This window comes from Macadamia integrifolia, chromosome 3 (assembly GCF_013358625.1).
Source record: "Macadamia integrifolia cultivar HAES 741 chromosome 3, SCU_Mint_v3, whole genome shotgun sequence".
NCBI classification, from domain to species: Eukaryota; Viridiplantae; Streptophyta; class Magnoliopsida; order Proteales; family Proteaceae; genus Macadamia; species Macadamia integrifolia.
In genome coordinates, this window is record NC_056559.1 from 4,351,139 (window position 1) to 4,362,405 (window position 11,267).

Here is an 11,267-nt window from a genome sequence, read left to right on the forward strand (position 1 = left end):
TATCAACATATGGGACAAATAACTTCTTGTACCAAAGTGGTGAACTAACAAGCTGTAATCTCTTACCTTCATTGAACAAAACAATAATTATACTAAGAGGGCAAAAAAGTAAGATTGCAATCTTATTGTTATTAGTTACAACAATATATATATATATATATATTTCTTTTTTTTGACAAACCTTTTAATGTACGTATAGAACAAACTCAAGGCCCCTTTTCTTTTTCTTTTTTTTTCATTTTGATAAACAATTCAAGAGTCAAGACACCAGATTCTTTTTTCTTTTTGGTTTCAAATCGCCTCCTTCCTTCGTTGCTTCCTATGACGAATTGAAAACAGGTCTCTTGCTTAGCAAGTTTTTTTCCCTACGATCAGCTCGACCATTGTTGCATGCCTTGACGCTGTTAGGAGTGCAGTAGTTTGATTGCTTAGCATGTGCATCCATTTTCTTTCTTGTGTGCATTTGAGAGGAGTTGATCAAGTGACCAACCCTCAGGCAGGTACTACTGAACATGCAAACCACCAGGCCCAAGTGTGCCAAGACATTAGGTTCAATATATTATGAACCAAAGATAGATATCCTTGACAATACAAGCCGGATAAATTACAAAGTAATTGAACTGATTAAGCAAACAAATCATCCAATGTTAACGCTTCGAAACCTATGAATTACAAATTACAGAATACCTCCACCGGACCCTTTGGACTCCGATTTAGCATCACAAAAGGATTTTTCTTCCCCTTCCCCCACCCCTAGCCACTTTCTAATGGTGCAACAAATAACGGAGGATTTCGTTAATAAAAAAAATAACATAATCAGAAGAGACAGCTCATTAGGTAGAGGGTGGGCCATGGCGCAACGATAAGGTTGCGATATTGCAACCTGGTCATCACAATTCTAACCATGGAAACAACCACTCTGGAAAACTTTTTTCTTTTTTTTTTCTTTTTTGTAAACATCTCATTTAGTTAAGCTCCACACCAGTTGGTGGGGCTTGGCTTCTATCAGTTCTTGGTTGATGTCTAGCTCTACGGAAAAGGGAACACATGAAAACTCCACCAAGGTCTGTCACAATATTTGTGGAAATGCCATAAGAACCATGATGCTAATGCCAAACATAAGACAACAAAAACTGCCGTGAAGATGTACAACAGCAACAAGGGATTGGAGTTGCAGTCGCCATAGTCATAATCACTGAAACTACTCATCATAAAGAACTTGGCTGCTGAAGAGATGATGATCCCTTGTTTGGTTTCTCAATTCTAAGAGATTATTGGTGGACATGGCTGAAGATATGATGATTATGCATCTCTTATATGTATTTATTTTTTGATTAATTTTAGAAGACCAGCTGATGACCAGGTCCAAGGTTTGGATCAAATCTATAACAGTGTTGGTTTCTTACTCAACTTTAGTGACTTTCTAATGAAGTAACTCAGTTGGGAATGTCGGGAATGAGTGTGGGCTTCTTCTCAATTTTTTGTTTAAATGAGAAATTATGTTGTGGACCAAAGGAGGTAATTTCAATAAACTTATGCTTAAAGAACTTCTTTTGAGTTGAGTTTGATTCTTCTTATCTTTTAGGGGTCACTCACATGGGGTGTTTAGTACTCTTCACTGCTTTCGGTGAAAGCTGAATAGATCTCATTCAACCCAAGTATAACCCGATCTATGTGGTTATGAGGTCTATATGGACTCACGGGACTAGTTTGGCCAAAGGCCTAGTTACCGGTCGTTAAAAAAAAAAAAAAAAAAAAAAAAAAAAAAAAAAAAAAAAGAACAAACAAAAAAACAAAACAAAACTTCTCATAAGATTGGAGTCATTTATCTTTTATATTTTAATTTTATATACAGTCAGAGAAAATATTGCGTGCCACAATGGGGTTCAAAAGTTTTGGTAGAAGTTAAAGGAATTTGTGTGCTGCAATGGTTCACCGTTTATGCTACCAAAACCCTCACTCAACGCTTTTGTTTGATATAATTTCTATCTTTTACATCTTATTTTAAGTGCTGGAAATTCCTTTCAATTGAAAATCTTAAGGCCCTGTTTGTTTCCTTGTATAATAACTAGAAAAAATATAATTGTAAAATATAAAAAAATCCACGATTATGCTAGCCCTTGGAGTTTCTATCTCTATTTTATCATTTGGAAAACTCTGATAGACTCAGTCTTGATACATGAGTTGCGAAATTAGGGATTTACATGTCTATAAAATTTATGATTTACCATAATCGTAACATTGATATTTAAAGTGGACATATGGGGAAAGCTTTTTATATACATCGAGCGGTTAAGAACTGGGTTCCTTATATTCCTACGGTAGGAACCGTTCTTTTTAAAGCCAACAATGCCATGGGCCAAATCATATGGGGCTTAAATTTTGTGTAAAATAAAATATTAACTTTCAACCATTGTTGGAAAATCAGGTTTTTTGACCAGACTCGTCCGGTCAATAACCTAGCCAGTTGACCTGGTTAAACCCGATCAGGTCGAGTCTTGTTTTTGTTTTCTATTTTATATATATATATATATATATATATATATGATTAATGCAATAAATATGTAAATAAATCATAAAAATACAGAAAAATATAAAAAAAAATGTGGGGAAAAAAAAAAAGAAAAAGAAAAATAGCATATCAATAATTCGAGGGTTGCAGGCAAGAGTTTTTCTCTTGGTTAGAATGTTAGGTTAGGTTTTAAGGATTAGAAAATATAAATTATACCATCCAACAATCCAATCTCCAATAAAATAAGAACTTTGGATTTAGGAATACGGGAAGTTTCTTGAGTCCCAAGTTCCTTTTGGTAAAAGGAAGGAGTAGGAGAAGTCACTAAGTTAGGAGTCTTGGGATTTGGGATTGTAAAGAGATTTTATTTCATTTTTTTTTAAGTGCCTTTTGATATAATAACCAGATTTGGTGGGTTTTTCAAAACTTGGCCAAAAAACCAAGTCAATGTAGAATCGTCTTGACTCATCTCGAGTCTTGTTTTTTTTTTAACACAGGGCGAGTCTTCGTGACTCTTAACCAGGAATCTCAAATTTTGACTCGACTTGGGCAAGTCTTCCCAGTCAAAACCTGGTTTTCCAACTATGCTTTCAACCACACAGGACTCTGCCACATGGCAAACAGAGTTTTGAGAATCCAAGGATATGGGAGAATACAAAGTAGTATTTCAATTACCATAGACACACACAGAATGGCTAGGCTCTAAAATTTGATCCAGATCAAAACCTCAATAACCAGTGATCAGAAAAACCATATCATCCATCCACATAGCAAGAATGATGGTGAACTTGTAGAAAGAGTATGTATCAGGGGCTTGTAGGAACAATTTCTCGTCTAGATATTAAGGGTGTCAAATTCAAATATATTTGGTTCGGTTTGACTATCAGATTTCAAAATAGATTCGGTTCTTGATTTGGTTCCAAATCTGGCAAAAGAACCAAATTTAGAATCTAATATATTATAGTATATTAATATAAGGGAAATGGTGGATGTGCTAGTGGTACACCTACTGACCTACCCGTGTGTCTATCTTTTTCCTTATCCCCTTCGAAAGGTTTCCTCTATCCCTCCCATTCCATTCTTCCCATTAGTTGAGCCGCTCACCCAACCTCCTCCCATTAATATATTATAGTATATATTATAATACTAATATTTTGTAGTATATATTAGTAATTAATTTTATAATACTATTATATTATATTATATTATAATATTATAGTATAATATATTATGCTATATATTGTATATTATAGTATATGAACCAAATACAAGAACCAGTGTAAGAACCAACTTTCAGAATCTAATAAAAACCATAACTAATTAGATGTTTGAGTATCGAATTCAGCTCTGGAGCACACCAACATTCTCTTGATCAAACCAAAACCAAACCAAATAACCGATTTACACCCTTACTAGAGATTATATCATTTAAATTGATTATGTATGTGTTTAATTACAAGTATAGAATGATATAATAAGTTTAGATAACAAAGGCATGATTCTTGTTTTAAAAAAAAAAAAAAAGCATGAATCTGTTATTCTTGCCATGTTATTTCTAAAAGGATATACAATATTTGATTCAACAATTGATCAGAACCCAACTAGAATGTACATGTGTGAGTATGTGCACAAAACTCTAGCTAAGTCACTGTCTCTCTGATCTATCTGTTAGGATTTTTATGTGGGCTTAACTGATACCGATAGATCCATTAGACCCAAGTAATTATAGACCCACTTTGATTAGAAAACTCTTAGCTCTTTCCATTGTGAGAGTGGAATAGGGTTTTAGGGATTCTATTATAAATAGAATACTAACGGCCCCTGCAGTCATTACTTTTAATGCCTTATTGGTTTTGGGAGCACGGCTTCTCACAATAGCAAGTGCACAGAAAGGAAGATCTCAGTAGAAGGACTCCACTTGCGTAGTTCGTTATTGTTATCTTTATGGAAGTAATGTTTAACCACATGGGACAGAGTTTCATGATCTATGTTCATGGGACACAGGTACTTCTCTATTCCCATTTATGGTTCATGTCATGGATGTCCCATTGATTATTATAGATATGGTAAATCTATATGGTTATGTATTTTAAGATCTATGAAGGGAGTACTTCATTGATCTTAGTTTAGGGACTATACCCATGGTTAAATATCTTTTATGATTCTTGTATTCTAAAATATGATTCTTGTATTCTAAAACTATAGGGTTATTCATATGTTTAATATGATAAAAGGATCCCCAACAATATCTCCACCAAGAAGTCTCAGAAGTCGAGTTGAGGGTATTGTTCTCCAACCATATAAGATTATGCAAAAGCATCCTATGAAGAAATTAAACCAATTCTATAGCCGTTAATGGTACCCAACACACACTCTTCTCCTTAGGCTCAGCAGCATACCTGCAAATTGGGCATGTGGAGTGTGACTTTAACCACATATTGATGCACTGCGCATGGAACAAGTGCTTACAATTTGGTAGAACCATAGCAATCTCCTCATCCTCGAAACACCTCAAGCAAACCACACATTCTCTTGTGCCATTCTCATCAATCTGATCAGTTTGTTTGTAAACATACACCGGCAGGTTCGTGATGACTGATGGATCAAGCCCTCGATGGAAGGGATCTTGCGATTGGACTTGCCTGGCTTCGAGTCTCTGATTACCAGTTGGTTGATCTGTTCTAGAAGCATTAATGGCAGCCATGGCATAGTGGCCTATAACAAGATGCAAGACTTGCCTGAAGAATACGATGAGAAACACCAAGACAGCAACTATAGCAAAGATTGATATAACTACCCTTTCCATTCCGATACCCATTATTGCAGATCCTACTGAGGATCGGTTTATCTGTTTTTGGTCTCTTATGTATTTCTACCCATTTTTGAATTATTGATTGATTTCGTGTGTGTTTGAAATTTTATTTAGATTTGTACCTTTCACAGTAACCATCAAATGAAGTTAGCCAAGTGTCATATATCTCTTCCTTTGCCTTCACGCTTTGTTTAATCTATGTGTTTCGTCTTCTAATGGAAGATATCTGATAAGGATCCGTCCCAAAGGACATGGGGTCCATCCTCATCAATCACATCCAGCTTTAATATATAGGATCCATTTACCATAAACGGTAGATTCCATGTGAAATCGTCCCCACCTAAAGGGGGAATCCGAGATTCCAAGACATCAATCATAGGAGAAGATCTACTGGTTCAAGGTTCTAGATATATATATGATCATCGGGTTGGATATATTTTAAAAATATTCAATATATCATCCAATCCATCAATTAGTTTGACTGACCTGCCGAGTGATTTGACTTAGTTCATTATCCAAAACAAAGTTATTAATAAAGGCCAAATCAAATGAGTGATGCAACATCCAAGTGGATCAGATGATAACTGAGTTGACGCTTGTAGTTCTAAAACTTTGATCAAGACGTATATGGTGTGGCAAGAGGGAAGGTAGAGTAATGACGACTTATTCTAACCCTCAAAAGGGGTCTGATTCCTATATTAAAAATGGGTCCAATGAAAATGGATATAGAGGCATCAACATGAATAAAACTTTTTGATTTGTATACTGGATGGATAGTAGTTTTGTGTGCCCCACATTAAGGCGTAAAGGCCATGCGACCAGGAATCTTTATTTTTCCAAAATGATAGATTAAAAGAAGGAAGGGGAAAGAGAACAACAAGGAGGCTAGCCCGCAAGACACGAACACCAAGAACCCAAGAACAATATTAAAACTGCAAAAATTGGGAGACCAAAAGGGGGGACGGGTCACGGGTGTGGGAGGGGAGAGAGAACTGCACTGGATGTCTCACGAGGAAGCAATAAACCTATTTCTCACAGGGAACTTTTACTGGACCAGTATGCCTTATCCTACAACCTTACCCAACTGAAATCGGTAACTAATCCAACCCAAAGAGGTAGCACAATTGATGAGCAATGAACTTGATAAGAGGCGTAAACTCGAACGTCCTAAGTTCAACTACCTAACGTTTTTAGCAAAAAAAAAATAACCGATAACCAATCCCAATCCTAGTTTTTATATACACTTTAAGGTGGCAATTATCAGCATAGCCTATCCCTCGTAACTACCCAAATTGAAGTCCAAACCTATTCAGACAAACAATAAATTTCTTACCGCGTCCTCTGTCTTGGTGTAAAATTTTTTGTGGAAAAATTCCAACGTTTTTTTTCATGAAGGCTCCATTTGTTTTCGCATGGAAAATTTTCCATGTAAAATTTTACAGTAAAATTGAATTTTCCAGCGTTTGTTTTTTGGTTTGGAAAATTTTACCAAAATCGATGCATGTACGGGAAAATGCCCCAACAAATTTTATGTTTAAAATGCTCGCAAAACATTACAACTCTGCCCCGATAAAATTGAAAGACTCGATAAAACCGAAAGAAACGGAATCAAGAATATCTCTTCCATTATCTTCCTTGAAGGCTTCTCTACCATCATCTTCCCCGATAGTGTGTCGACGACCTGTTGCAAGGCTATCCTCTCTTGCTTTCTTCATCTCTTCTTCGCTCCTTCTCCCTCTCGTGATCCCCCTCTCAGTCACAACTTTGTAACTTGAAATTCCCATTCAAACTCTTCATCTATAAAACAAAGCTAATTGTACTCGTTAGTATTATTAACTTCAGAGAGGAGAATGATCAAAAGAAACTATCAGAGATGGAGGGGAGCCCTGGTGAAGGAATGGTTTATCAAGGCAAGGTACTCTAGATCGATTTGCAAAAGAAAGAGCCAGTACTCCCACCAAGGAAGAGGTCTGTGAAAAAATTGAAATGAAAAGGGTTATGATGTTGGAGCTTGGAATCGTCCTATCTACAGTTGTATACAAAGAAGAGAGAGGTTCTTATAGCAACTAGAACCTGCCAATTTGTAGTTGCAGGTATAGCATTGCCATTGTTTTTATATGAGAACCGAACTAACCTTTTAGCTGAGATGAAACTTTGCGGAGTTAATCCAGATGGGGGCCTCCATGGTGTTCTTTCTCTCTACTTGTGCCGGGCTCTCTTGGGCAATTGGGCATATCGTCAAGTGATTGAAAAGGGTTCAGCTATGAATTGTCCATTGGAGGTACTCTAAGCAATGTATGCCAAGTGTGGGAACGGAGATTATGCCTACCTGATATTCGATAGAATGCTTTAGAGTAAAGTTACATAACATCTTATCAGACGTTAACTGTTTGATTAAATTCCAAACAGAAATTTGACAGTAGAATTGTCATGAAAAAATGTGAAGGCAAATGGGAGCCTTCTTTGATCAGCTTGACGAGAAGATATCTGAGAGGTGTTGGGTCATTGTTGCCTCAAAAGCTCAAGGTATTTTGAAATGCAGCAAGTGTACGCCTGCAAGCTATTTCATGTACCGGTCCCACCAAGAACACTTGCGACAATATAGTATTATCCAGAAGCTTGGAGGTGCAAATGTAGAAAAAATTGTTCATGCCTTCAAAGACCTGACTTCTTGATCCAAAATTTGAATCTGTAACATCTCCAATTTGAATCTGTAACATCTCCACGTTAGATGCTCTGCCCATTGTTAATATGTCATAGCTTGCACAAAAATTGCTTCCCACCTATGTGGTCATGGACTACATAGCAAGTCTGGGCAGCCATAGTTATAGTATCTCCCCTCCCCCGATATGGTTCAATGATATTTTACTTTCTATTTTACCTCTTGAAAACAAACATTGGAAAATTGTCACTCATGTAAAATTTTTCATATCAAATTTTTCACGTAAAATTTTCACATGTAAAATTTTGCACATAACATTTTACATTGAAACAAATGGAGCCGGAGTAAATTGAGAATAAAATATCATTGAAAATTTTAAGTATACTATAAGGAGATTATTAGTTTCGACTATATATCGTTTGATGAAATCCCTCACAAAAACGAATTCAATTCTGGCTTTCAATTTGCCATGGATCTGATTAGTTTCCTACACTGAGTTTTGGATGGTAACAACCAACCCGAATTGGGTATACAGATGGATAGCACATTAAACTATACCCATGTTCCTACCTCACAACAAAATAAAAGGATAAATCTGTTAGGTAAACGTGCTTCCTCCATGATTATTTTGAAAAGGTTATCCATATCAACATGTAAATCAAAATATATAGTGCATTGCTCAGTATCGTCTTTTGTTTTCATTGTATTCAAACATAAATAACACTATAAGAGAGCTTCGAATCGGAGACGATGATTGATAGATACATTTATTCGAACACATGTTCTCCTTAGAACTCTTCTTATTTTCCTAATTTCATTTTATATATATATATATATATATATATAAAGGTAAGAAGTTCATAAAATTTGTCCATCGGGGAAGACAAGAGGCATTTTTCTCTTTCGACTTTATCAGACCCAATTTTACAGGCTATTTTCCATTTAAATTTGGTGTAAATTTTGTCAAGTGGATTTCTAATAAATGGTTAAGATTTGGTAAAATTTGATCTCATGGAGATTTTTCAAATTAAAAATAAACAACAAAAACATCTAAATTTACCATAAGATTTTACATGAAAATTTTTCCACGGCAAAGCAAACAGAGCCCAGGGACAAGGTTGTCTAAGGAAATGGTATAAAGAAGCCCACTATGAGGTGAAGTAAAATGACATCATACATATAGATCAGTAAAAACATTTCATGTGGAGAAGAAATATAAACACAGAGATACTAGTGTATCCTAAGCCAACAGCTCAGAGAATCTTTTCTCAATTGTGCCAATGGACTAGACACTTGATCAAAACCTTGACTGCTAACCTAAGCATACCCAATTACAATTGTCACATATTTATCATAATTAAACACTTTCTACATATAAAAACATCAAAAGCGACCTGTGAGATAGTTTCAAATATTACAATTAAAATAAGAAAATCAAAGAGAAGAAAAAAAAGAAGAGAGAACGCTATTAGTTTATGTAGAGAACACCCAACACGGCACCTTGTTTTCAGAGGATAAAGACCCGTCTTTCCACAGCCCCCGATGCAGATGGGTAGGGTTCTTTCTCTTCCAAAATAAAAATTACTTGCTTGCTTTCCATCTCAATCCCAATGACTTCTTGGTGTTGCTTTCCATCTCTACGAAAATAAGATATGATACGTAACAGTTCAAGTCGATTAAGCCAACCTTTGTGCCTATCCAGAAGAGAGTAATTGACAAACAAATTGGTATAAGGTCACAAGGTTGAACTCTCCTCCCCTCGTCATCCAAGGTATATACATTTATATAATAGTATGATATATATCTATACTCTGAAGCTGATAATCCTTCTAGAAAGGGCATCATGAGGTTCAACTTCACAGCGGCAAATAGGGCAAGTAGAGTGTAAACCCAACCACAAAATGATACATTGTGCATGGAACATATGTTTACAGTTGGGTAGAAGCAAACCTATCTCTTCTTCCTTGAAACAACCCAAGCAAACCGCACATTCTTTCGTTCCACGCCCATCATCGCCTGCGGCGGTGGTAGCGGTGGAGGTTGCAGTCTCTCTGTATACAAATTTCGGCAGGGAAGCGATGACTGATGGCGGCAGACCTCTAGTTTCATCATCACCAGGATGCACTACTCGTAGTTGAAGTGCTGCTTCGGTAAGTTCCCTAGAGACCACATGGTTCTGTCTGCGACTGTAGATCCACCATAAAAGGCTGTAGAGCATGACAATTACTAGAGAAAATATGAGGACTGATAGCAATGAGTTCACAGAATCAGCTCCACCCATACCCTAAGGCTGTAGAGCATGACAATTACTAGAGAAAATATGAGGACTGATAGCAATGACTTCACAGAATCAGCTCCACCCACACCCTAAGGTTGTAGAGCATGACAATTACTAGAGAAAATATGAGGACTGATAGCAATGACTTCACAGAATCAGTTCCACCCATACCCTATTTCCTTCTTTGCTAAAGTCTCCACTACAACATTTTAGTGTTGGATCCAAAAGAATTTCTAATTAAAGCAGATGATGAAGGTTTTTATTGTCTCTATTAAAGTTCCAACCAAGCACTACTTGGTGGGTTTAACTTTGAGATCTTTCTAGGAGAAGCAAGAGGATTGAATTCTTCTTTGGTGCAATAGGGTGTCTGGCACGTATCTAACGGCCAAAAAACACTCGAACATAGAGCCTAAGGTGATAGGACACAATCCAAGACGTTTCTAAGCGTTGGATATAAAACAAACGCCCAGATGCAAGCAAGAGAGTCTTTCTTATATCACTAATGGAAGTTATAAACAGCCTAATCTACCCTGATTTCTTATTATAACATAATAGGGAAATCTTTTTTTACTATTTTTATTGGCAGGGGTTTATTTGTAAAGTGAAAAGATTACGAATGGTTCAAATATTGGTTATTAAATTTTAAATTTATTTTGGCAATAAATATAAATATTAATATAGGAAACCAGGATCCCACTATTAATATTTCTCCCTCCCACCCCTAAAATCCTTAATCTCCCTCAATTACGTTTCTTCAATACTCTTCTATCCCTCAACGCGGGGACAATGTTTCCTATATTCTAATCTTCTCTTTCCCACATCACATCAATTCAGTTTCTATATATATGTCTAAATACAAAGCTTTTCTTCTCCACATTCCTCTCAATCTGAAATCCCCTTAAATCCTTCTTAACATCCTCTCTTAACCCAACTTGACCCACACCCCAAGCTAACTTTTTCTTCTTCTTCTTCTTCTTTTTTTTTTTTTTTTTTTTTTTTTTTT

At 36.1% G+C, this 11,267-nt stretch overlaps 2 protein-coding genes across 2 annotated transcripts; both read right to left on the bottom strand.

Moving 5' to 3' along the window:
* Window positions 1-238: 238 nt before the first annotated feature.
* On the bottom strand, window positions 239-5,330 carry LOC122072887 (RING-H2 finger protein ATL39-like). The gene is made up of 2 exons (XM_042637316.1): window positions 4,912-5,330; window positions 239-506 (listed from the first exon to the last, which is right to left on the bottom strand). Exons 1-2 carry the CDS (start codon window positions 5,328-5,330, stop codon window positions 320-322), a joined length of 606 nt encoding a protein of 201 aa, XP_042493250.1. The 3' UTR covers window positions 239-319.
* Window positions 5,331-9,726: 4,396 nt separating this feature from the next.
* LOC122072801 (RING-H2 finger protein ATL39-like) lies at window positions 9,727-10,267 on the bottom strand. Its single transcript, XM_042637212.1, has one exon. The coding sequence runs from the start codon at window positions 10,265-10,267 to the stop codon at window positions 9,791-9,793; it is 477 nt and encodes a 158-aa protein (XP_042493146.1). The 3' UTR covers window positions 9,727-9,790.
* Window positions 10,268-11,267: the final 1,000 nt, after the last annotated feature.